Here is a 27091-nt window from a genome sequence, read left to right on the forward strand (position 1 = left end):
GCTGCAGGAGGCTGAAGCGCGCGGGGTTAGCCTGAGGGTGTAAAAGCCAAGAGCCGGAGCGCCGAGCCACACCGCATCGCACCCCTTACCTTGCATGTTTTCCGGCATCTGCCCCTGTTCCCCATGCGATCGGACCAGTCCTGAGGCTTCCGTCTCCACTTTGGGCAGCATGACAAGGCGGCTGCGGGCGGGAATGGGGCGTCGGTGTCGGTCCGGAAGCCCAGCACCTGAACACGGGCAGCACAGATTCAACTCCAGCGGAAAGACAAGGGGTGATCAGCGTGCCCGCTCACCCACCCGCTTGCCGGAGCTGCCGGGCAGGACCTCGGAGCCCTGTCCGGTTCAGCAGCTTCAAAGCTGTCCGTGAGCTGCGCGCAGGAGATCCAGGCTACCACGCCTGACTAAGAAGACCGCTTTCAGCTGCCCAGGTCCGCTCCGCCAGGGCGGAGGCAGCGACAGCAAAAGCGCTGCTGCCCCGGACAGCGATCTGTGCGCGCCGCGCTCCGGAGGGCAGCAGAGGCGGCCGCCAGCTGCTACTGCTGCAGCGGCTGAACGGCTCCTGGACTCCTTCCCCTCCCTGCACCCGCCCTCTGGCTCAGGATCAGCAGGGGTCTCTCTCTCTCTCTTTCGCTCGCCTCACTTCTCTCCCCTCCTCTACAGTCCTCTTCTCTCCTCTCCGCCCCTTCCTCCTATCTCTCCTTCAGCTCCTTCTCTTCCGACTATCACAAGTGTGGAGTTCTGAAGTTCCAACCTCCCACTGCTCTAGGGTGGAGAGCAACCCTTTCCAGCCCGGACGGTGACAGAGCCAGGAGAGGGGAAGACCAGTTGTCGAGGGGAGGTAAGCTGGAAGGGGGGTGTCAGGGGGGGAGGTGAGAGGTGAAGACAGTGAATGGGACGCAGGTTCCGGACTCAGGTCGGACACTAGCCACTAGCCAATAAGGAAGCTTCGGCCTCGGTGCCTGCCCCAACCTCTTCACCCCGCCTTAATCTACTCCACCCCACCCTGGCCTGGGACGGGAGGGGTGAGTGGGGGATGTAAATGCTACTAGGTTTCTCAGCTATTGAGGAGCGACCTGTGTCTAAGTGAAGTGACCAGGGTGAGGGCTGAGACTGGCCATTTCAAAGAACTGAAGAAAAACAAGAAGGTCTGGAGAGTGTGGGTGTAGGTGGTCCTTGTGTGAGTGTGGGGAAGGAGACCTGTGGAGTGAACAGCCCACTTAAAACACCCAGAAGAGAAAAAGGATGTTAAGTTCATAAATGGAGGGTAGTTGGCCCCACTATCAAAGGTCCTCTCTGAATGCAGCTATCAGAGAGGCACAACTGAGTGGCTGTGCCCTAAAGACTCCAGGGGCTAAAGCTTACTTTGGGGACAGCTAAGTCACTGAGGTTTCTCTCCTTTTCCACGGAATTAGAGTAAAAGACAGCCACTTCTGCTTCCCCACGCCGCTCACCAACCCACCTTCACTGCTTCTGACAAGAACACTTGGGTCCAAGATTATCTTGGTGACTATTGAATTTTTAGTCAGAGCCGAGTTTGGACAGAACGTTCAGCCCTTGCTTTCCTTCCATATTCTACAGTCCCTTTGGTGGCCCCATGCCCCCCACCCAATCCGCACGGGGCTCAGCCTTTTTTTTAAGTTATAAAGAACCATCTGTTATGCAAGCTCTTAGGCCACTAGCCCAGCTTCATCTTTAAAGTTTTCAGATCTCATCCCAACAAGATGAAAAACATTCTTCCCAGCCTCCTGGACGCACGCAAAGCTTCGTAGCTGCGGTCTGCTGTGCGACTGGGTAATTATCAGAGTCCACCCACAAGGGGGTGGATTTGAATCTCAAAAGATCTGAATTTATTCTATTTAAATGGCACAGAGATCACATAAACTGCCCAGTCTAGTATCTAATGAATTATTTCAAATCACCGCATATACTTTTATATGAGGTAGGCTATCCACTGATGGCTAGCAGTTCAAATACATTGACTTTCTTTTTGCTTTAAAACATATACTGCAGAATCTAAATGATTTCATTTAATGTCTAGTGTTCGCAGCATCTTTAGCTTTCTAACGTGGCCTAAGCATGTCCCTTCTGGCCACAGATATTGGGAGGGGGGATCGGCCAATTAGTTTGTGTGGTGGAGCAGGCTGAATTTGCCTATATTAGTGACTATTAAAGCTCAGGCTTTCACGTTAGTATCGAGTAACAATGTCAATGCATTTTCAGTATTGCCCCTTGTTTAAGCCATCACTTTGAATTACAAATACGTTTCTTACATAGTTCAGGAAGGGAGTAAGTCCCCAGGCTCAACCCATTACTGCCCGCTTTACTTGAGAGTCCAGGCAAACTCCATCAGTTTATTTCAAAGCTTTAAGAGCAACTCCTACTCTCACTGCGGTTCTCAGGGCTCATAGTGGTCTTTATCTATCATCTTCCTACCCACCAGTCAAGAAAGGATGCAGAAACTCCAGCTTCTTGGTCTGCCCCCCCCCTTTTTTTTTTTGCAAGAAGTGGCTCCCAGAGTTGAAGAGCCTTGTGACTGTGGCTAGAAAGCTGGCCAGAACCAGAGGCTGACCCAAGGAGGTGAACTTTGCGGTTATGCTCAGTAGCACCAGCTCCTGAGCCAGAAAGGACATACTTAGGTCAAGTTAGTGGCTTTCCAGCCCAATCTGCGCACACCCCCTCTCCCAGCGCATCTTCCAAAGACAGAGTGATGAGTGCCAAAGGTCAAGTGGGGCTTTCCTTTCTCTTCCCACAGAAAAAGCCTCATAGATGAGGAGGGAGTGGGAGACAGGGAATAGGTGTCCAAGACAAGGTCTAAAAGAATCCAGCCTTTGACATTTAAGTAGTGTCCCTGGTTATCCCTGGCTTTCCCTTGCTTTGAAGATCTATCTAGCCTAGGCAGCGCCTCTGTCTAGCAGCCAACTGAAGAAGGGGCCCCAAAGGCTAGGGACCTAAAAAACAAGTTGCCTTTTTGCCTTTCACCTCCCACCTTTACCCAGCACTTGGAAGGCAGAGGCAGGAGGATCTCTCTGAGTTCTGATTCCAGCAAGGTCTATGTCAGGGGTGTAGGTAAGGTCTCTATAGTTAGTCCAGGACAATCAGTTCTACATAGTGAGACGTCTCTTTCTCCCTCCCTCTCTTACTCCCTCCATATCTCTCTCTCTCTCTCTCTCTCTCTCTCTCTCTCTCTCTCTCTCTCTCTCCCACACACACAGGGGTGGGGGTGGGGGTTCTACAGGAGCTGGGTTTTGTTGGAAATTCAAGGCCACACTCACGTTTTTCCCGGTGTTTTTCCTCAAGTTTGGGGGAGTGTGGAGTCTCTGATCCTGGTGCAGGTGCTGAAGGAGGAGTGAAGGCAACAAGCTTCCAGTCTCATTCCGAGCCTTCGGAGTGCCCCCTCCCAATGCCCTCTAGATAACCTAACACCCACTCTGGGTCCTTCACCCTCTTATTCCATTGAAGATCCCACTGAAACATAGGACCAGTTCTGTGACCTTGACTGGGTCGTGGTGTTCCGTACCCTAGAGCTATGCTGCAAGGAGAGGAGGAGGTAGGAGAAGGAGGGGGGAGGAGGGGGGAGGAGGGATGGGGAGGAGGAGGAGGAGGAGGAGGAGGAGGAGGAGGAGGAGGAGGAGGAGGAGGAGGAGGAGGAGGAGGAGGAGGAGGAACAGCTCAGGGAGTTCACCTTTCCTCTACCTGGGTTGGTTCTAGGTTCCTATAGTCTCAGATGAGGCCCAAGAGACTAAAATTTCTGGGGAAGGTGGGCGAGTTGAGATGAAAGGGGTGCAAAGGAACCTATGTGATCTAAATGCTGGAGCCAACTACAGTCAGTACGGACCCCATAACGCTTCAACTGTGACCTGGGGCGCACACATCCTAGCCTCCGTCGGAGATATCTTTTATCAAATGCTACTCTGCCTCTTTATGGAAGCACATGTAAGAATTCACCAGGGCCTTACTTCTGGCAGAGACCTAAAGTTAAGTTTCCCCTAGCTACCACGAGCATTCCGAATTTCTCTGGCACTATCCAGCAAACTTCTAGCCAACTTCTCCCTCCTCACCCCCCCCCCCCCCCGCGCCTCCTCCTTTCCAGCAAGGGTAGTCTCCCGGGTTTGCCCTTCCCGGCTTTGACTTTGTCTTCAAGTGTTGATTGACGGTTGCAATTACAAAGGATGATAGCTCGGGGAGGCTCCCGCAGCCTTGATGAGCCCGAGAAGCGCAGGCCTGGCATATTTTATCCAGCCTCGGCGTTCCCGGGGCCGTGCGCGCCCCATTCACCCAGCTGGCTGGAGCTGACGAGGTCTCGCACTCCCCACCCGCGAGGATGCAACTGAAAAGTTTTCCTCCGGTCTTCTCCCTTCCGGAGGTGGCGAACCTCTCGGTGGAGCACGCACACGGAGAATAAACCTGCCCTTGACCTGACCTAAGAAGCGCCGATCCGCCCTGCGCTCAAAACCTAGGCTGCAGCTGAGGGGAGAAAAAGTCAAACTATTCAGGACTAATTCAAGTTTCCTGAGCGCTAGAAGCACCAGTAGCAGACATTGCTTTCCCGCGCACCTGAGAAGTTTGGAGAACTTGCAAAACTTTTTATCCTGGTAAACAAAATGCAACGCATCCTCCTCCTTTCTCGCTCCCCCCCCCCCACTTTAATGTTAAAAAAAAAAAAAGCAAGCAAACAAGCAGGAAGGAAGGAAAGAAAAAGAATTGAGTAAATTTACCTTTCTGATCCTACGTATCTACTTCTACGTATCATCTACATCTGAAGCCCGAGAAGAATCCTAGATTTTTAAACTATTCTTGACCTGGCAACGATAGCCCAAGGGAAAAGAGAAACGAATTTATCAACTCCTGAAGTTCTGACTTCCCTATTTTTCCCACCCCTCCCACTTGAACATTCCATCAGGTGAAGCTGCAAAACTCAGTTGAGCCAATACTGCATTTTGCTAGCAGGGTTCTGGCGGCTGAGCTCCCCCGCCTCTCCTCCCTGGGCTCCACGCCCTCACCCGGAGCGCTTTGTTTTAAAAAGAACTGCGGGCTTTCAGCGCAGCTAAAGACAAAAAACCTCGGCGCACCTAGTAGATGAAGCTTTGCAAAACAAAACACAAACTGAAGTCATTCGAAGTCTTAAAAAAACATTTTTAAAACTCTTTGTAGTGATTGTTTCCAATAAACTCCGCAGGCACGCCGCGGGGGGTGGGGGTGGGGACATCCCCCGCCTCCGCCTCCCGGGGAGAGGGCAGGCAGCCAATCCAGGGTTTGGGGCAAACCTGCAGATTTTTAATTCTCTAAGGGAGTGTCCTAATAAATATCCCATCCCGGGTTTTACGCCTGGGAAAGAAAATGCCAGAGTAATCCCTATTTCCCTCTCTCTACTGCTGGAGCCCACCACCCTTGTCCTAAAGGAAAGGAGGGAGTTTTTGAAATTTAAGGCTCTTTGTATTTAAAGAGAACTTCATTGGGAATTTTCTTCAATCCGGGTCCCAGCTCGCCCTGCCTTGGAAGGCCCCGATCTTCAAAAGAGATCTAGTCTACAAAACCTCGGAGTGGGAAAATTATCTGGGCTAAGTAGACCAGACCAAACACCACGCGGCACTAGCAAGCCCAAGACAGTCCAGGAGCCAGTCCTCCAAGAGGTCTGTAGTGAACCGCAGTGGCAACACCTAACTTCTCGCCTCAGTAAGCCCACCTGGTCTCAATCTAGGCTAGAAATTGGCCTTTAGGGCACGGTGGGCAGGGTGCTAAACTTTATCCGCCGACTTCAGTGGGAAGTTCTTGAGCTAAGAAAAGACTTCTTTTGGGGGGAGGGGTTTCTTTCAAGACTTGGTTTCACTGTGCAGCCTTGGCTGTCCTGGTGCTTGCTCTGAAGAGCAGGCTCTGTAGACCTAGAATTTACAGAGATCCACCTGCCTCTGCCTCCGGAATGCTGGGATTAAAGGTGTGCCACCGCTGCCCCGCCCTTAATTTTTTTGTTGTTGTTGTTTGTTTTGTTTTTTTTTGTTTTTTGTTTGTTTGTTTGTTTCTGTAGATCCCACTGCTAGGATCTGAGGAAGAACCTTTCTCAGAAGAGACTACTTTGAGATTACCTTACTCTTCAGGTAAGTCAGCGATTGACTGATAGGAGATAATAAAGATTCCCCTGTGCAGCTATTTGGGTCCTCTGTCTATAAAAGGGCAACGAGGGGAGACCTAGGCTTACGGCTTACAGTAGTGTCACCCTTGAGTATGGGGACCCAAGGGAGAGGGGTAGTTAAAGGCTTCACAGTTCAGGGGTGTGGAGATCATGGCCAAACAGTTTGGAATGCTGGCTGCTTTCCTAGAGCACCCAGGTTTGATTCCCTGCACCCACAAGGCAGCTCAAAACTCCCTGTAACTCAGCTCAATCAGAGGCCCTCTTTTGGCACCAGGCACACAGAAAGACAGGCAGAACATTCATATAAGTACACTTTAAGCCTGCACCATTCAAAGTGTGTCAATGTCTCCTTTACCCAGAAGGTAATTTTCATCATCAAGAGATGATGGGATTGGGACCTGGGGGTGCTGCTTATTTGACACATCACCTTCCTGTCACGTGCAAAACCCAGAACTGGAAAAGATGAAGTATGGCCAGGTGTTGGGGGTGGAAGGGCCCAGAGAGTGGCAGCAGCCAGGTGTTTGAGCGAGCCAGGAATACCAAGATTTAGGAGGCTGCAGAACAAAAACTTGGAGTTTGAGGCTAGCATTCACTGTAAACTGAGAAGCTATCTCAAAACAGAGAGAAAGAGACACACGGGGTGGGGGGTGGGGATGGAGAGAGAGAGAGAGAGAGAGAGAGAGAGAGAGAGAGAGAGAGAGAGAGAGAACACACAAGACAAAAAGCAGTAATGCCACTCCTTGTCAAGAGCCTGGAAGGTTTTAAAAGCTAGCAGAGTGACCTTACACGGGGTCAATTCCTTGTCTAGAACCTAGCAGGGTTTAAAAGGTAGCAGAGTAACTTTTTACTCAGGTCCTTTGAGGGGATGATCTTGAGCTGGGAGGGAACAAAGACACTGTGTGTTCAGATCCCAGATCCTGAGCAAGGAATCCAGCACTTCTCCCCGAGGGAGGGAGAACTGGATTTGTCAAAACTGTTTGAAAACAAGCTTTGCCTCTCCTCTTCCCCCATAGAACAGCAGTACGGGTCCCTTTTTCTGGACCTCCCCATCGTCCTCATACTAGCTAGCATAGATGTTGTCAATGTCCTTGGCATAGTATACAGGCAGCAGCCATGTGCATTGTCACAGCGCACCCTCTAATGACCCGAGGCTAGGACCACCAGCTTCCTTCTCATCTCCGTTACAGTTACATCCACCTTTACCTCCCGGAGGTTGTTGCTGATATCTTCATTCCACCCTTGTGAATTCTAGGGGGGATTTCCATTACAGAATGCAAAGGAATACAAAGATCCACTTACAATCCTCTTTGGGGAATGGCTGACTGACTTTAAGTTACAATCCCCGAATATCAGAGAGAGGAAGGGGAGGAGGAGCAGATTTGAGATAAGCTGCTGTTGCTGGGGTTCTATTTACAGCGCAGTATGCTGACAGTCAGTGAGCTTTTGTAAAGCAAGCAAACTTTCTGAGTCCACGATTTAGTGAGAAAGTGGGTTCTGAGGGGACTTGAGAGAGATGGCTCAAAGGTAAAGAACACTCACTGTTCTTCTAAAGGACCAAGGTTCAAATCCCCAAACCCACATGGCAGTTTACAACTGTCTGGAGCCCTAGTTCTAGGGGATCTGACACCCTCACACAGACATACACAGAGAATGTATACTAATAAAATAAAAAAAATTTAAAAGAAAATTGGCTTTACAAAGTAAACTTTACAGCTGACTGTTGATCAATAACAGCTTTGTCCTCTTTCCTGTCACTTTGCCCAAGTTTGTCTTTCTGGTAGGGCCACTAAAAATAGATCCTTTAAGAGAGCAGTACCAGCCACCTTGTCCATCTTGCAAGGTTTGACACCCTCCTTCTTGATCATAACATTATCCCTAGACAGAATTGCTTACCAGACAGCTGACATTATTTGTAGTTTAAAAGTTAGATACCTTTGTTTACCAATCAAAACATAACCAAGAGATTTTTTTTTTAAGTAGAAATTTGTCTGGAGAATTTCAGAACATCTGGATTTCCCAGGCACCAGCTCTCAAGTTAATGTTGCTCATACCCCCTCTCCCCCCAGGAGGACCATGTCTCCCCCAACTCTTGAATTCCCCTGAAGCCAAATGACTCTCCCAGAGAAGTTTTCCTTCCTATTGGGTAAAGAGCAATGGAGGGTCAGACTGAGAAGTAGGAACATGTGGGTGGGGGTTGGGGCTGTGGAGCAAAAGGGTCAGTCTGACGCTTAAAGAGAGTTCATGACTGAATTCAGATCATCTTGGTCAATGGGCCAGGCAGAGGAGTCAAATCAAGGACTGAAGCCAGAATTTGTTGCACCAGGAGTCTTTTCTAGCTCCCTGGCTTCGTGGTTCAAGTCTCAAACACTTAAAACAGCTAAGCAGAGCTGGGTGTTGGAAACCTCAACTCCTCTCTTCAGGAGTCTGCCTGTAGCTTGCCATCTCCAAACTACCCAGGTTCTGAGCTCTGTAGCTACCCAAGGGTAGGCAGGGTGTCCACCTCAGTGGGCCTGCCCAGTGCAATGGAAAAAGACTCAGTGAAAGATCAGCTTTCCTTCAGGGATGGTCTCAGCCTCTTCAAGCCCCGGGTCTGAAGGTGTCTCACTGTCCTGGCTTTCAGACAGCTCAGCCCTGCCAAGGCTACCGGAGTGATCCTGGGTAAACAGATGGGAATCTGGGTGCCTATAGTTTCTTTCCAGTCACCGAGATGTGGGAACACTCTCCAAATTATCTAGAGGGCTATAAAACCAGGAGAAATATGCCTAAATACTCCTACATAGCTACTATGCTGGTGACAGGTTCTGCCCCCACGACCTCTTCTTCACCGCCCTCCTCTCTCCCTTCCTTTTTTTCCTACTCTCTCCCCCTATCCCTTTGGTAGAATTGAATGGTTATTTTGAGATCTAGCGATCTGAAGGGCTTAGGCAAGCCTGAGGTTTGGGTGTATAAGCTGGTCAAGGTCGGAAAGGCTCCTTCATACGGTTCTGGGGAGGTATGACCCCAGCAGCCCCTTGGAGGTCTATCAGTTCTAGTTCCATCTGGCCTCAGTACCAGGGGAGCCTTTGAAATACTACTGCGGTGCACTGGGTCAAAAGAGCTCGGCTCGACTGCGGTCTGCACTCCGCTAGCTACCTTGCCATCTTTAAATTCACCAGGGTGGGCTAGGGACCCAGCGAGAGCACCACGTGTGTGGTCCCAGGTCCCAGGGAGCCCTGCGCCTGTGTGAGCACTGAGCAAGCTTTTCTCCTGCATGCCGCCAGCCCGCTAGCCAGCACCCAGCGCCGTGTTGCAAAGTGAAATAAATGCTCAGCCTTTGGTGGATGCAAAGCTCACAGAGCCTCTAGTGTCCCTGCCCTCTGAAGAGCCAGGGCACTCGCTTCCCTGTGTTTTCTTTTTTGTAAGTACAGAACGTTTTTTTTTTTTTTTTTTTTGGTGAACATTTCCTCAATTGATACTTCAGGGCGTAGCTGGACCATAAAAAAAGCAATCAGTGCCTTAGGTGGAGTCAGCAGGCTGCCCCCAGAGAAAGGGACAGAGCTGGGGCCCTGATTATCCTGTTCTGAGACTGAACTGGCGATCACTGAAGACGCAAGGACCCCAGGAGAAGGGTCGACCCTGGCTCCTGTCCAGAGGAAGCAGAAGGGGCGCGTTGTAATCCTAAATTTACTAAATTTATGGTAAAAACCACCAAATTTATGGCTCTATATTGGTGTAAATGTATGTGTGTGGATGTCTATCCTTTAAAAAAGTGTGTCAGGCATGGTGGCTCACACCTATAGTTCCGGTATTATGGAGAGACAGGAGAGAGACCCCTTGTCTCTCAGGAAATCAAAAACAAAACCCAAACCTCACTCATCCCCCAAAATCAACAACAAGGAATCCCAAGATGCTTCATAGTGACTAGGTATGTAGCCCAGTGACTGAGTGCTTTCCTAGAATGTGCCCAAACATTCCACTTATGGGGAGGATATATGGTTATTTCTGTCTATAAAAGCAAGTCACAGTCACAGTCTGACTTTGTTTTTTCCTGAATGCCAAGAAACAACAAAAAAAAATTTTTTTTTCTATAGGCTTACAATGAATGAGACATCTTATGGTCCGATACCTTGAAATGTCACAGTGCTGGGAAGCTCCCTGTCAGTTTTTTGACCAATGGCTGATTGATGTTATTTGCTTGTTTCAAACTGTTCAAAATTTTACTTGGCATGGGTTGATTCAAAACGATCAGAAATTATTAAGGCTGACATAGATGATTAAAAAACTATATTTTCTGCTGGGCAGTAATGGCATGCACCTTTAATCCCAGCACTTGGGAGGCAGAGGCAGAGGCAGAGAGGCACAGAGGCAGAGAGGCAGAGAGGCGCAGAGGCAGAGGCAGAGGCAGGTGGATCTCTAAGGCCAGCCTGGTTTACAGAACGGAGTTCCAGGACAGCCAGAGCTACACACAAACCATGTCTCCAAAAACTAAGTTTTTGCCACATCGATCTAATACAATGACATCCCCAAACACCAGATACAGTAAATGATATTCATGTGTTGAACTATTCATTTGCTTCTTTCAATGTCAAGAAAAATAAATGTGTGATACTATGCGCGGGCTTATTGTGTGCTTTTAATAATCACCACAGGCAATGTACTGCATTAAAACACAAATCCACCAGGAGTAGCGCAAACAGCCAGATGCTAAGAGAGTGGCTTCCTACTTACCAATAGCTGGAAGTCCATGCTTAAGAAAGTCTTGAAAATCCCCAGTAATCGAACTAGCAGACATTCTTAGCGAAATTATTGGCAGTCCTTTGGCTTACTGCAGAAATCATTGAACGTGGGGAAGGTTGCAGCCTGTCATATTTTGTGACCTGGGGAAGGAAGCCTCAGACTACCGTAACCCTCATCTCCTTAGTGAAAGTTAAGAAAAAAAGGGGGAAAAAAACAGAATTCAGAAAGGCCCAAGCCATGCTCTCCTGGACTCTGTACTTTTTCCAGCATTCGTGACCTGCTGTAAACCATGGCTCCAGTTTCATGATGGTTTCTAATCACAAGAAAGGAAGCTTTCAATAGGCTTTGACTGGTCACATGACCCTGTGCCGGTTGATAAGAGGACCCTGTTATAAAGTGACAGCAAGAGAGATAAGAACTCTGGGCAGATAATGGCAAAGAAATGATTAACTCAGAAAAGGAGGGGTTCTTCTGCAGCCCAGAGAGTGGAAAGTTGTAAACCCAAGGGGTCAGGAGATCATACTTAGTGGATAAAAATCTCCAAACCACCTTAAGTCCACTGTAGCTTGTGACATGGCCCTTTGATGTCTTTGCTTCTGGCATGGAGAAGGACAGACACTGCTCTTCTGACCTCTGCAAATACATCTTAGATGATAACGGCGGCCGGCATTAATTCTTTAAGTGATCACTGTAGATATGATTGACACTTTGAAACTCTACAGGTAGCATTTGCAAGCTCACGGTCATTTCTTTACCATTTGACCAGTCACCTTCAAAAACAACCCCGTTTGTTTACTAGGATAGGCACTGGCTTGCTTTTGTATTGGTCATAGGGCTGGAACAGTAATTTCTTTACCTCCATAAAGTAAAACACCTTGAGGTAAAATTTGGGCCAAATGGTAAATATAGGCATTTTTCATATATCGTTCTGTATATATGAGTATGTGTGTATTTGTGGGGGGCTCACCTGTGTGTGTGTAGGGGGAGAGGGTACACTGGGTGCTTGTGCACAAGAAAACAACTTTGGGTGTTGTTTTGCTTTTTCTTTGTTTGTTTTCCCTGAAACAGAGTTTCTCTGTGTGGCCCTGGCGGTCCTGAAACTCTGTAGACCAGGCTGGGCTTGAATGCAAAGATCCCCCTGCCCCGGTCTCCAGAGTGCTGAGATTCAAGGGATTTTTAAAAGATCATAGGATGTCAAATCTTGTCAGTTATGTCTTTGCTGTTATTTCTTTGAACAACCAAACAACAGTGTGATATGCCAGAAATCTCCCTGTGTATATTTTAAAGGACACAGAAGTCTGCAAAGCAGCCTTTTTCTTAAAAATTATTTAGGACTCTGAAACATCACTGTTCATATAACAGATCTATTAGTGTTTACTATTCTAGAAGCTAAAATGGAGGAACTCAGCATAGCTAAATAAAGAGTGGAAGGGGTTGGGGATTTAGCTCAGTGGTAGAACGCTTGCCTAGCAAGAGCAAAGCCATGGGTTTGGGTTTGGTCCTCAGCTCCACAAAGAGTGGAGTACAAGTTTAGCATATGCAAATCCCTGGGCTCAGCTGGGTACAGTGTCAAACTCTGTAATTCCAGCACTCAAAGACTGAGGCAGGAGAGTGGTGCTTTGAATGCCATGCTGGGCTATAGAGCAGTAATTTCTCCAGAAGAGGACCTGGAGAGCTGGTGCTGATCTTGCTGGGGACCTGGTTTAGTTCCCAGCACTCACGTGGCAGCTCACAACCGTCTGTGACTCCCACCCCGGTGGCTCTGCACATGCTGCACACATCCACACAGAGAGAGGATTCACCCACGTAAAGTAAAAATAAATACATCTTCTTAAAAAAAAAAAAAAAGAAGCAAATGGCACAAAAAGAGGAAACTAGCTTAGAGAAACTTTAAAACATTTCAATGGAGAATACTACCAAGCCTATTATGCATCATTTGTTATACACAACTCATTTCAAATGAAAAATAATGTTTGAAAGTAAAGGCTGGAGCTGGAGAGATGGCTCAGCGGTTAGGAGCACTGACTGCTCTTGCAGAGGTCCTGAGTTCAATTCCCAGCAACCACATAGTGGCTCATAACCATCTATAAGGGACTCTGATGCCCTCTTTTGGTGTGTCTGCCGGCAGCTACAGTCTACTCATATACATAAAATAAATCTTAAAAAAAATTAAAGGACTGGACAGTGGTGGTGCACGCCTATAATCCCAACACTTGGGAAGTTCAAGGCAAGACTGGTCTACACAGGACAGTCAGGGCACCACAGTGAAACCCTGTTTCAGAAAACAAACATAATTAATAAGTATTAATAATAATAAGTAAAATAATTGGTAGGATTTTCACGAATCTTATCACTGTGTGACTTCGTGGTAACCAGCTGGCTTCCCTCATGTTTATGTTCAGTCTGAGTTGAGATGCTGTTTCCTTTCGAGTGTAATGAGGAACACTTACTGATAGGAGGGAGTATTTCTTCATTTAATTATTTTGAGATGTGGTCATGAGATACAGTCCTGGCAAACCTAATACTTACTATGTTGCCTAGGCTGGCCAGCATTATAAAGGAGTGTTATAATTGTTTTTCTTTTCTGATAATTATGGATTTTTAAAATATATATCATACCAAAATTCTACAGGTGCTTTTGTTCGTTTTTTGTTTTGTTTTGAGACACGATTTCTCTGTGTATCCTTGGCTATCCTGGAACTCACTCTGTAGACCAGGCTGGCCTCAAACTCAGAGACCCACCTGCCTCTGCCTCCTGAGTGCTGGGACTAAAGCCTGTGCCACCACCACCTGGTTCCACCAGTGGTATTTTAAAGCTTAGTGGAGACTCCGACTGTGAAACCCATCCCTGGAGTTTGTACACTGGATCAGTAAACAGCTCCTTGGGCTCTCGTATGCTTCAAACAGGTCACTGCAAGCACATCTTGTAATATCGCATGTTAGTGGCAGGAAATAGACACTTACTAGGTTTTGTAATTTTCCAGTCACTGATCATATATTAGGTAGAAATTATTTTTAAAATCCCATTGACTGATATTACTCATCTGGCCAATCCTTTTGTCCCGGGAAGGACTCAAGCACAGTGTAAGGCACACGTTTCCTGGGATCCAGTTTTCTCATTGGATAAAAGTGCCACCAGTTGTTTTCTTTGCGGTAGTAGGGTTTGTGTTTGTCGGGTTTCTGAAAATACCTTTAAATGCTCACTGGCCTGTATGCTGTTCTAGTGCGGGGGATGGAAATCATGACGTCTGCATGCTGGACAAGTGGTCTGCCACTGAATTACATCCCCAGCCTTGTTCATCGCTCTTAAAACACACAAACACAGAGGTAGGGTAGCACACACCTTTAGTCCCAGCGCTCTGGAGGCAGAGGCAGGCCAGTCTCTGAGTTTGAGGCCACCCTGGGTCTACAGAGCTAGTTCCAGGACAGCCAGGGCTACACAGAGAAACCCTGTCTTGAAAAGCCAAAAATAAAATAAAACAAATGTGCAAACAGCGGTTAGGTGCACAGCTAGAACAATCGTGTCAGTGTTTTTTCTTGGAGTCAGTCATCCCACTTTTATCATTAAATGATTTTTTTGAAGAATCTCGAAGGTCTGTGGATAATACAATCAGGGGAAATTGGAATTTTGGGGAGTTTTGTTTCTTTTTGTTTATTTGCTTGTTTGTTTGCTTGTTTTTGAGATGGGGTTTCTCTGTGTAACCAACCTGGATATCCTGGAACTCATTTTGTAGACCAGGCTGGTCCCAAATTCACAGAGACCCCACCTGTCTCTGCCTCCCGAGTACAGGGACTAACGGTGTGTACCAACACCACCCGACTGAAATTGAATTCTTAGAGCTTGGTTTGACTAGAGGTCGGATTTACTTCATGAAGCAGCTGTATTAAATGTAAATGCAAGAATACATTTTTAAGTCTTCAGAAAGCATAATTACAATTTTTATTATGTTATTTGTTATCGGTGGTGGTGGTGGTAGTGGTGGTGGTGGTGGTGTGTGTATGTGTGTGTGTGTGTGTGTGTGTGTGTGTGTGTGTGTGTGTGCGCGCGCTGGTGGGCATGCACATACCATAACATACATGTGGAGGTCAGAGGACAACACCCAGGTGTCAGTTCTCTCCTACCACCATGGGTTCCTTTACTTGTGGAATCTTCTCACTGACCCCTGGGAAGCACAATAGGTCTATTGGTTTGATATAGTTTAAAGTAAGCTCCCTGTGTTTGTGAGACAGGAGAGTGGGGAGAACAGAATCAGAGTGAAGTGGGGTATGTCATCTTTGTTGAACATTTGGTTGTTCTTCCCTCCTAGAATTCCAAAATGAAAGCTCAAGGGGACATCCCATGGATGGAAGCTTGGCCATGGACGCCATCTTTCTGAGAGTTCGAATGCTTTCTGACGTCTGTGAAACCTGACACCATGGAAGTCAGGATTTGGCTGTCACAGCTCTTGTCATGATCATTGTAAGTGTACCTCCTGCCATCGAGACTCACACCTGGGATCCCAGAACCTGGGATGCAGTAGCAAGAGGATTGCCATTAGTTTGAGGCTAGCCTGGGCTACCCACTGAACAGCATTAGATCTGCCAGTTCTAACATAGAACTGATACCAAGTCAAACAAACAACAAAATCCAAGTTCCTCCTGACCTCAGGTCAGTTAGTGAGAAGGTGTACTGGGTGAAGTTCCATCCATTCGTCTTGGAAGCGATAAACTTTAAAACTACGGTAATTTAAAGATACAAGAGGACTTGGAGTTGATGAGGTTCGAGGCCAACCAAGAAGTGACAGATGAATAGAGCAGTGGGCACATTTCTTTCCTTAATGAATATGTTCAAACCCAGGTAGCTTGGGGCTGGAGAGATGGCTCAGTGGTTAAGAGCACTGACTGTTCTTCCAGAGGTCCTGAGTTCAATTCCCAGCAACTGCATGGTGGCTCACAGTGTGATCTGATGTCCACTTCTGGTGTGGCTGAAGACAGTCACAGTGTACTCATAAAACAAATAAATCTTTTTAAAAAAAAAATCCTGGTAGCTCCGTTATTTAAATCAGAATGTCAGTGAGGCTGAAGTGCCAGTTTTAGAATTTGTAAGATTAAGGGACACCATCAGCTCTGCTTGGGAAGAAGTCAGTGTTTGTGGCTATTGTATGGCTGGTAAACAGGGAAGGGACCTTTTCTAAAGTTTTGATGGGTGAGGGTACAGAGGCAGGCAACACATTTATGTCACAGCGGGATTTGACGATGAATTTTGTTTTTGTTTTTGTTTTTTTTTTTCCGGAGCTGGGGACCGAACCCAGAGCCTTGCGCTTGCTAGGCAAGCGCTCTACCACTGAGCTAAATCCCCAACCCCGACGATGAATTTTGAAGTGTGTTTTAGTTTCTCAGTTGCCTGGGAGAGAATCTATTTCTAGGGAACTAAGGCACACGTATATACGCCTCACAGCCTTCGTCACTCTAAGCCATTCACATAGTACAGTTCTGCGTTTAAACTAAGTAGGCTAAACTAGGTGTATGTGTTCATGTGGAATCTGCCTCAACGTTTGAACATTTCTTGTAACAAAATTTCACCCACTAGTTGCCAAAGTGTCTGCCTCACACCCACAAAGCTGGCGGCACCCCTGAGCTCCCAGTGCTCATGAGGTAAAAGTAGAAGTTCACCGTCAACTGTCACTACCGAGTGAGTTTGAGATGACAGATATAGAAAAAAAAAACCATACCACACAACAGATACAGCAGTTAGTGTAGAGTTTATACCCTTTCCCTCTTTGTCCTTAGCACTTGTTACTGAAGGATTTTCATTCCATCCCTTTTCTCCCTTCATTTCAGTTGAGATGCTGGAACAGAGCGTCCAACATGCTGGATGAAGGAAGAGAAAGCAGGCGGAGGGAGAGACCCTTCTTCCTAACTTCTTCCAGGTTGGGCTGTCAAGTTTGGAAGTCTGTGTGAATTCTGGAAGGATGAATTAGAAGGGACCACGTTGTGACTGTGCTCCACGGGATGTGGAAAACATCTTGGTTACATATCCGTGGGACCTTAGGAAGGTGAGGTTTGGTTGCTATCGATGCATGGAAAGTAAGTAATTTGAAAAAGGGTGGCTCCCACCAGCGTTGGGAGCAGACAGTCCTGACCTGCGGAGCGTGCTGGCAAAGACTGTTTCTTTGAGTGTTAAGTCCTGGGCCCCAATGCAACCAATTCGGCCCATGCTGCTCACTTAGATTAAATTTACTTTTAATTCCAGTGCTGGGTATGCTAGGAAAAGGCTCTACCACTGAGCTATACTGCGGCCCATAAATAAGTATTGATTTCAAAACACTTGTTTGTTTGTGTGTGCACTGGGGACTTAACCAGAGCTTCATGCATGCCGGGCAAGTACTGTGCTATTCAGCTAATCACCAACTGGATTCCTCCCTTCCTCCCTTCCTTCCTTCTTCCCTCCCTCCCTCCCTCCATCTCTCCCTCCCTCCCTCCTTTCCTTCTTTCTTCCTTTTCTTTCTTTTTTTTTCTTTTCCTGGCTTTTTGAGACATATTTTCTCTGTGTAACACAGCCCCGGCTGTTCTAGAACTCACTTTGTAGACCAGGCTGGCCTTGAACTCACAAAGATTTGCCTGCCTTTGCCTTCGAGTGCATGTGCCACCACACCTGGCCTCATTTTCTTTTTTAAAACGGGGTCTCATGTAGCCCAGGCTGTCTTCCAAACATACGTATAGCCATGGCTAGTTTTGGACTCCTGCTCCTGCTGCCCCCACTCCCCACTGCAAATGTAGGAATTACTGGCTTGTATCAGCATGCCTTACTTTAATTATTTTGGGATAGGATCCTACTAAGTTGTCTAGGCTGGGCTTGAGCTCACTGTGGAACCCATGCCCTGAACTTTCCACCCTCTGGGGTTGGTGGGAATAAGGTGTAATGGCTACAGCACACACACCTGTTCTCCAAACTAAGATGAAAATGCAGAAGGGCCACGCGTTTCTCCATGCGTGTTCATGTGTGTAACACTCTGGAGCAGGGCGCTCTTCTCCCATACCCGCCTTAGTTTTGGAGACACAGTTTTAAAGCATTGGTGTAGTATCCAGTCACCGGACATTGTAGTCTACCAGATCCTGTTATCAGGCTGCCAGCTGCTCTAATTTCCTTGTTAAGCCATGTGGTCTGGGGAGACACATGCAACCACATGCAAACCACCTGAGTATGACACATGGCGAGACCCTGCTGGCAGGAAGGGTGGTCATGAGGCAGGGTGGTCAGCAACCTGTCATTTGGGATCAGAAAGCTTAGGACTCTGCCCTGCCTCTTCCTAGGACAAAGAAACACTTGGCCTTCGGTTTTTGTTGCTGTTGTTTATTTATTTATTTTAAAATATTTATCTATTTTAATATTATGTCCATAATGAAGACATTATATGTTTCACCTTCATCTGTCTGTCTGTCTGTCTGTCTGTCTGTCTGTCTGTCTGGAGGGAGGGATAGATGTGTGAGGGTATCAGATCCCTTGGACTGGAGTTATAGACGGTTGTAAACTGCCATATAGTTTCTGGGAATTGAACCCGTGTCCTCTGGAAGAGCAACCAGTGCTCCTAACCACTGAACCGTCTCTCTAGATCCAATGCTTGGCCTCATTAAGCCTGGAAATCCTTAGGAAGAAAACAACACAAGTGATGGAGTTCGGTGGTTGTCATGGTGAGAAGGGAACTCATGGACGGATGTGCACGGGCGGGGGGGGGGGGAGGCACGGTGTTTTGGGAGAGAGAGAAGACGATCTATCAGAACGTATTCAGATGTCACAGCATATGCAGCTGATGCCTAGTGCCCTTCCACATGTGAAGAAGGTCATCAGGTATATAGTGCCACACACCTGTGACCCAGGTATGACAGAGGCTGAGACAGGAGGGCAAAGCAGGTTTGAGGCTAGCCTAGGCATCATAATGAGACTCTGCCACATAAACAAAAGCGCTGTGTGACTTGGCATCTTAGGCGAGAACAGGCCTTAGGGAGTTGTGGAGATACACAGGTTTGCCGTTTGACCCCAATCCTAAGCAGTCACTGTTAGCACGTGCTCCCGTGCTTCCTGTAGAAGGTTCCCGGAGCTTAATAATATCACCGTGTGATTTCTTCTGCTTCTCTTTCTTGCTCCTGGCTGACAGAACACGCAACAGCACACACGCTGGCTTTCTTGCTGTGCCACCTGCCTCTGACTAAACGGTCATTGTTGGAGGGAGGTTGCAAAGGGGTGAAGAATGTCACCGGAGGGTCCCACCAGGACTTTCCCAAATGCCGCTGCTAATTTGTCAGCCTCTACCCACTTTCCCTTGAAGTTTCCTGGCATGCTGAGGCAACGTTGTATTAATGAGTTACCTTGGTCTTTTGAAGCTTATCTCTCGGGCTAATTTAATAGAAATAGAAATACTTGTACCTGGTGAGAAAGGAGCACGTTTTTCTGAAGGAGAGACTGAAGTATCGTTCACACATAGGTCAAACAACATCTGCCTAGCATTCAGCCTCAGCCACAGTCAACAAGCAACTCCCCTGGGACTCTGTGGGGGCCAACACAAAGTCACTCATAGCCTCCTGTTTTAGGAACTATTTTTCTCATTCAAGGGACAGTGTCAACATTCCCTTGTGACGAACGTGGGCATCTTCTGTAACAGCGTTCTGTCTTGAACACCTTTCTCATCCCGGTGAGCTTCGTCATTCCTGTGCTGATCGTGACTCACGTTTATAAAAAGAATACACGTTTATAAAGAACTCACGTTTATAATGGTAATGCTCTCTTCGACAACCGATTTCAGAAAGGATTTGTAAATGATTGACAGATAACTAATGACCCCAAGACTTCGCTGCCAAAATCCAAAAGGCACTTGACAATGTCATCTGAACCCATACTGCACGAGGATGTTAAAGACCAGTTAATCAGTGACAGTGGCTGTAAACTTCCTGAGTGTGTTCTTCCAGGACCACAGAGGTGTATCTATGAACTATTGTGTCTGTAAAATTATTAGACTTCCAGTGAACAATGTGCATGGACATGCCAGCCAGTCCCTTTAAGTGTGCGAGTTATCTGGGGTCACGAGGAACGAGCTCCTTATGCCACTCATTCAAACAGACAACAACAGGCCCCAGAGTTTTGCAGATATGTTAGAAGCTGCCAGCTCTTGCCAAGTCATTGCTTACCTGCACGTTCTCACCGGCACCTCTGGCTGATTCCATGTAGGACCCAGGCTAAGATTGGCATGACTTTTTTTTTTTTTTTTTTTTGGTAATGATTCCTGGCACATTACGTAAAATGGTGGAGTGGGGGGTTTGAGCGAGGAGTAATGAGTAAAGATTTTCCATCCATTCCTTATACTAACTGTGGGAAATGTAGCATCTGGCTGGAAAGATATTGGCTTTTCTTCAGTACTGTTCTGAACAGGTAAATATTACTCATTTCTGACAGCACTAATCATTAAACAGAGGCTTAGTCAGTCTTTTAGAAATCGAATGTTTGAGATGTCCCCTCAGAACAGCCTCTCCGCACAAGTTGTGCGGCATTCGCTTGTTTCTATGCTGTTTAGTACCAGAGCTTGGCAGCTCACGTCTCACCTGGAGTAATTGGAGCAAATGCTCTGTTTTGTTTCCAGTTTTTATTCTTTTAAAACGTTTAAACAAAGCCAGGTGTGACATCGCACGCCTGCAATCCAAGTACTCAGGAGGCAGAGGTAGGCGGATCTCTGAGTTCGTGGCTAGCCTGGTCTACAAAGTGAGTTCCAGGACAGCCAGGGCTGCACGGAGGAACCCTGTCTTGAAGAATCAAAAACCAAAACCAAAACCAAACCGAAAAAAATATATAAACAAAAAAATCGGAGGATCTAAGCTTTTTTTTTTCTTTTTTAAAGAGAAGAGTATCCAGAATTCGAAGTGACTTCTAAAATACAGACTATCAAGACGGATCTCAGATACTCCTGATTCTCGGGTCTGAAAGTTATATGCTGTCTAACATCATCTGACCGACAGCATGAAAACAGAGAAGCATTCAGTGTCCAGTTGTTTCTCTAGCCTGAACTACTGGATGTGGCTGAATCTGTACTAAGCCACAGAACTCAATTCTCAGTGTTTGGTCAGCACTTATGAGACATGTTTCTGGGAAGTGGTGGTACATGCTTTTAAAAACAGCACTCGGGAGGCAGAGGCAGGCAGATCTCTGAGTTCTAGAGCAGCCCTGGTTTACAGAGTGAGTTCCAGGACTGATAGGGCCTTGCAGAGAAACCCTGTTTCATTAAAACTCACCCGCAAGAGACAGACAGATGGGGACACGGACAGAGTCAGAGAGGTGTTTTTCCTTCTCAGTGATTTGTGAAATAAGAAAAATTAAAATGTTCAATAAGAGGTGAGAAAGGGAGAGTCTTAACTATCCTTCCTTGATATTGTTTCTTTCTCCATCCCTCTACTTCTCATCATTGTTGGTGCTTGAGGTAGGGTGTCTCACTTGATCACTTGAACTCACAGAGATCCACCTGGGATTAAAGGTGTGCACAAGCACACCCAGTGGAATTGTTTTCTTATAAAGCAACCTATGATGAGTCCAATGTCTATTTACTAGATATAATAGAGTAAGGATACATATTCCTATATATTATGGTTTCCAGTGTATTGGAGAAAGAATAAAACCCACAAAGATTAGGCCAGAGGTTTAATGTAATTATAGAACCTTGCCCAATGTGTTTTAGGCTCTGGGTTTAATTCTTAGCTCTCCGATAAAGAAAAAAAATAGCTTAAAAACACAGACCCTGGGGTTGGGGATTTAGCCTAGCAAGCACAAGGCCCTGGGTTCGGTCCCCAGCTCCAAAAAAAAAAAAAAAAAAAAAACAAAACCAAACAAACAAACAAACAAACAAAAAAAAAAAAAAAACCACAGACCCTGCTAGGGCCTGAAGAGGTGACTCAGTGTCAATCGCTAACAGTACCGACTGTTCTTCTAGAGAACCCAGGTTTATCCCCGGCAGGCACATGGCAGCTCAAAACCATTGTTACTCCAGCTCCAGGGGATGTGATGCCCTGTGTACCCATAAAACACACATACAACCAAAATCGCAGGGCATATTTTGTGTCTGAAGTCACAAAACCAACAAGAGTTTCCGAGTCAGTGGTGGGGACACAGCCTGTAACCCCAGCGCTCAGGGGGCCGAGACAGGAAGATCAGGAGTCCAAGGCAGGCAGCCTTAAACTGTAACACACTCATTTTTCTTCACTTTTCTTCAGCGTGGTGGTAGGTTCTCTGGTTGCTTACTCGCCAGGATGAGGATCAAGTCCGCAGCTTTGCGCATGCCAGGCGAGCACCTTCAAGTGGGCTACACCCTCAGCTCCACCCGCTCCGCCCTCGGGCGATACCACTTACTTCCAAGTTTATCTACTAAATATTTGGCGTCTCAGATTTTATCCTGGTCCTTTTGCATGATTCAGGAGGCTGCCATCTATCGGGTTTGCTTGTATTTACATAATAAAGAGGAGAGCAGGTGGTTATAGGTAAATAAAGAATTTACAACTACAAGATTTCAATGGCTGCCTCTGATGGTTGAGACTGACATTTGGAACCACCCAGGCGATAAGCCTGCAGAGGGGCTCGCCTGTGACGGGCCATTTATCTGTTTATTTAGCTAAGATTATTTAAATTAGAAGACCCACCCTAAATGTGGGCTGAACCCTCCCTCCAACTGGCAAAAAAAAAAAAAAAGTACTTCCTTTAATTTTATGTTATTTATTTATTTATTTAGTATACCTACTTGCCTTCATTGAATATTTTTATCCTGTTGCTGTGGTTACCACCACTGCTATAATTCTTCCCTGATGTGTGAACCTGGTTTCTTCAGCCATGGAGTGTAGACTGAAGGCCAGTGGCTCACCGGGAACTCTCCAAGCCTTCAACTGGGCAGCTTTCTCTTTTCTCTTTTTTTTTTAAGAGTTGAGAACCGAACCCAGGGCCTTGCGCTTGCTAGGCAAGTGCTCTACCACTGAGCTAAATCCCCGACCCCCAGCTTTCTCATTCACAGAAACCTTTTCTTGGCCTGGCTGTAGCATGATTCATCTATTGGGATGGTGGGAAGAGGACAGGAAAATGGTTCGACGTGTCTAACTCAATGATGGACACATAAACGCCCTTCCTCACGTCTCAAAAGATCGCTTCTGTTTCCAGATGTTTCCCTGCCTTGGCTCTGGCTTCTTCCACGATGTCTGTCCCACTCCTACCAAAACAAAATAAGCAAACAAAACCTCCAAATGGAACAAAGGTCTGGGACAAAAGCTCAACCTTAGGTTGTGGGCTTAGCTTGTTCAAGGTCTTGGGTCTGACCTCTAGCATTGTGAAAAATAAAATAAAGTCAAGTTAAACATCACGGTGGGACGCACCTCTGACGTAAGCCATCTGGAAGGCAGAGGCAGGCAGATCTCTGTGTGTCTGAGACAAACCTGGTCTAACATAGTTCCAGGCCAGCAAGGCTGTGTATGTAATGAGAGCTTCCCTCAGTAACAGAAGGAAAAGTTGAAAAAGGAGGAGACCGAAGGAAGAAGACACACGATGTTGACAAACAGGTTCACACAACATACCTTTAGAGCAGGCATGGTAGGCGGCTACTCAAGGCTTTCAGTGGGTTCTGTATAGCCTTTCTTTCTTTTTGGAGACTTTAATTTTTTTTTTTTTTTTGAGACAGTGCCAGTACATAATCCTCGAAGGTCGTGATACACAGGGCCCTCCTGCTTCAGCCTCCAGAGTGTGAGGATTCTACACGAGCTTCACACACCATGACACCTCAGTGTCTAAGGTTTGACTCTCTGTTGTCAGGTAGGTACCTGGCTGAGTTAAGATAAGGACTGCCTCAGTCAGTCTTCAGGGTTACCTAGGTTAGGTAAATGGCAGGAATCCTTTCCCCCTACTCATCCCTCATAACCATTAAAGGATCAGGAAAAGAGGAGGCTTGTGAGTTATTTGCTCAAGGCCAACTGGTTGGTAAGGACTGGTGTGGACCTCCTGGCTTTTCCAGTAGAGAGTCGTGGGCCAGTTGTCACAGCTCTCCACAGGCTTTTAACAGGGCTTGGGCCAGAGCTGGCTTCAGGGTTTGTCAAGTGGGTCAAGTGTGGTGTGTCAGCTCCTGTGGTAAATTGCATGGCTCTTGGTACTTCTCCTTTACCAGTTTGGCAGACAGTTATTGACGTTCTTCTAGGGCTACCAAGTGATCTGCAAAGGACAAAGTCCTGCAGTGGGGCATGACATCCATAAGGGCAGGGTGTCCTTCGAGAGATGGTGGGGAGGACCTGCCTTCTGCATACCCGGCTGAGGGTACACCAAGCTGAGGGTACACAGTGGCCATGCCCTTCTCCCTCCCACTGTGAGGCGAGGATGCTCTACGGAGCCACATCTGCCATCTGCCTCTCACTGCGTCTGAGTCACCAGTGAGCAGGTTTTGAGGACAATGAGTAGACTGGAGTGGGGGTGGGGGGGATGAGGGGAACATTAGCAAAGCTGACAAACACGACCCGATTTTATCTCTAAACAAGATGCACATCTTTCTGTCACTGAGCCACCAAACAGACGAGAGCTGAGCACTAGAGGATGATAGAGTTCTTCAGGTAAGCCGGAGCTGAGCGTGGAGGAGTGAGGGGCACGGCTGACGGTCAAGGGTTGAGCCCATGAGGTTTAGCCTGTGGCTGCCCACACCCAGTAGGAAACCTGGCTTTGGCTGAGAATACCCACGCTTTTGGAAGTGCAACTTGAGGAATGCAGTCCATTTGGGTGGGGGTAATCATGGGTTTGATGACAGAATAATTCTCTCAGACCCTGATCTTGTATGTCTTCATTCTGATACAAGGAAACTTGAAACTCCTACATAGAAGCTGCCCTGGGCAGGAGGGATAGTAACGTTTGGGGAATTTTCTTTTTGCTTTATTTAATCCATTACTAGAAAAAAAAAAACCAACAACCAAACATTTCATGTTTTTTCTTGTTCTTCCTCCCCTTTCTTTCTCCTTCCTCCTTCCTCCTCCTCCTCTTCCTCTTTTTCTTTTTAGACAGGGTCTCTCTATGTAGCACTGGCTAGCCCGGAGCTTGCTATGTAGACCAGGCTGTCACAGAGCTCTTCCTGTTTCCACCTCCTGCGTGTTGGGATTAAAGACTTGTGCCACCATGCCTCGGTTATATTCTTTCTTCAATCCAGCCCTAGGAGGGAACGCTCATAACCATGAGAGGCAGGCTTGCTTGCAGTTCCCTCCCCACAGTCAGAGGTTTAGACAGTGGCAGCTAGAGGTAAATTCCTTTAATCCCAACATTCCGCGTAGGGGCTCCAAGTCAGCTCCAAGGCCCTATCTCCGCAGTGACAAGAACAAAGATGAGTTACTGTACCAGACCCCGTTCCACCAAGTGCAACAACCTGGAAACCAAGTCTTCTCACCCTCTCACCTCACCCATTTTACTAATGAAGAACTGAGGCCCAACAGCCCGTGGCCGTGGCCCTGTGGCCCTATGCGCCTATAACCTCAGCCCTGGGGCAGGGGTGGAATGTGGGGGAGAGCTAAGGCTGAATGACTGTGAGACAGGCATGGGCATATCTTAGTGATATGCTGTCTCAAACACACACACACACACACACACACACACACACACACACACCATAGCCTGGTATCATGCCTCAAGTTTATATCTCAGCACCCCTGGCAGCAGTTGTCAGTGGCCTGGGAGTTCTGTGTCAGTGGGAACTATACAGAGTTCTGGGTCAAGCCAGGGTACACAGTGAGACCCTGTCCCAAACAAAGGAACTCAAACACAAACAGATAAAACGAAACTGAGGTGTAGAGACCATGTAACAAGCACAAGGTGGAAGGGTGGTTAAAACAGTGTGGCTCTTATTGTCACGCAAGCCCAGCAGAGCCTAAGGTCTCTTCTGGAAGCATGACCTTGGAGAAGACTGAAATTGCTAAATTTTGCCTTGTCAAATGGTTCCCTCAACCTTAGGAAAGACTGTTCTAGAATGTGAACATGTTAGACCATCAGAATGTGGCTGATTTTTTGAAAAAAATTTTTTTATTTTATGTGCATTGGCGGGTTTCACTTACATGTATGTCTGTGTGAGTGTGTTATATCCTGGATTTAAAGACAGTTGTGAGCTGCCACGTGGGTGCTGGAAATTGAATCTGGGTCTTCTAGAAGAGCAGTCAGTACTCTTAACCACTGAGCCATCTCCCCTACCCTCATCTAACAAACTTTTCTAAATTTAAGCTAGAACCTCAAGTAATTCTTAGGTCACTATCTCTGGCAAGTATGGTGCTGGGAACCCAGTGCTATTCAACTGTGTGAGGGTGAGTTATTAATCCTCACAGTTATTAACTGTAACAAAAGCCTTAGATACAATGGCAATTATGTTTGAGTTAAGTTTCTTTTCCCAGAATGCCCTGAAACACACAAGGCTTGATTTTATTTATTTACTCTAGGAAGGTTCAATTAGAAAAGACCAACCTTAATTTTTAAATGAACTGGCAACAAAATTAAGCTACTGTTAATCCCACAATTTAAAGCTATATTTGAATAAAGCTGTAATAAAATACTGTCCAGGTTGATGGACTCTCTGGCCAGATCCATCTCTGAGTTCCTAGACAATGGCCTAGTCCTGCCTTAGAAAGACAATCCCACAAGGTCCACATGTGACCAAGCAGATCAGGTGCAGATGGGTCAACCAAACTTGTTTAAGGGAGTGAAAACTGGCTTGTTATCTCCCATAAACAACAGCCTCTAGCATTTCAGGAAGTATTTGTCCTTGGGCAAGGGGCATACAGGTCAGAGGCACTTCTGTTTCGTGGATCTCTTAGGCACAGTAATTAAAACTTAAACACAACTTTGGCTCACACACTACCCTGGAGCCCATGGGAGCTCATCAGAAAGTCTGGCTACAATGAAGTAGCACTGACTTCTCTGCTGTCTGGACAGATTGGCTTTTAAAAAATTAAGACATTCACCATCTTTAAAAAAAACAAAACCTGGGGCTGGAGAGGTGGCTCAGTGGTTAGGAGCACTGACTGGTCTTCCAGAGGTCCTGAGTTCAAATCCCAGCAACCACATGGTGGCTCACAACCATCTGTAATGAGATCTGATACCCTCTTCTGGTGCGTCTGAAGACAGCTACAGTGTACTTACATATAAATAAGTAAATAAATAAATAAATATTAAAAAAAAAAACCAAAACCTGGGCTGGAGAGATGGCTCAGTGGTTAAGAGCACTGACTGCTCTTCCAGAGGTC

General features: G+C 46.8%; 1 protein-coding gene across 2 annotated transcripts in view; it reads right to left on the minus strand.

Moving 5' to 3' along the window:
• The window catches only part of Nr5a2 (nuclear receptor subfamily 5, group A, member 2), a 119855-nt gene extending 108698 nt beyond the window's left edge, over window positions 1-11157 (minus strand). The window contains 3 exon segments of one of the 2 annotated variants that reach the window (NM_021742.1): window positions 90-227; window positions 3273-3335; window positions 10835-10988. In NM_021742.1, the coding sequence (NP_068510.1) occupies window positions 90-227; window positions 3273-3335; window positions 10835-10898 (265 nt within the window). In that variant the 5' untranslated portion in view covers window positions 10899-10988. 2 annotated transcript variants of the gene reach the window in all.
• Window positions 11158-27091: the final 15934 nt, after the last annotated feature.

Source organism: Rattus norvegicus, chromosome 13 (assembly GCF_036323735.1).
Source record: "Rattus norvegicus strain BN/NHsdMcwi chromosome 13, GRCr8, whole genome shotgun sequence".
Taxonomy (NCBI): Eukaryota; Metazoa; Chordata; class Mammalia; order Rodentia; family Muridae; genus Rattus; species Rattus norvegicus.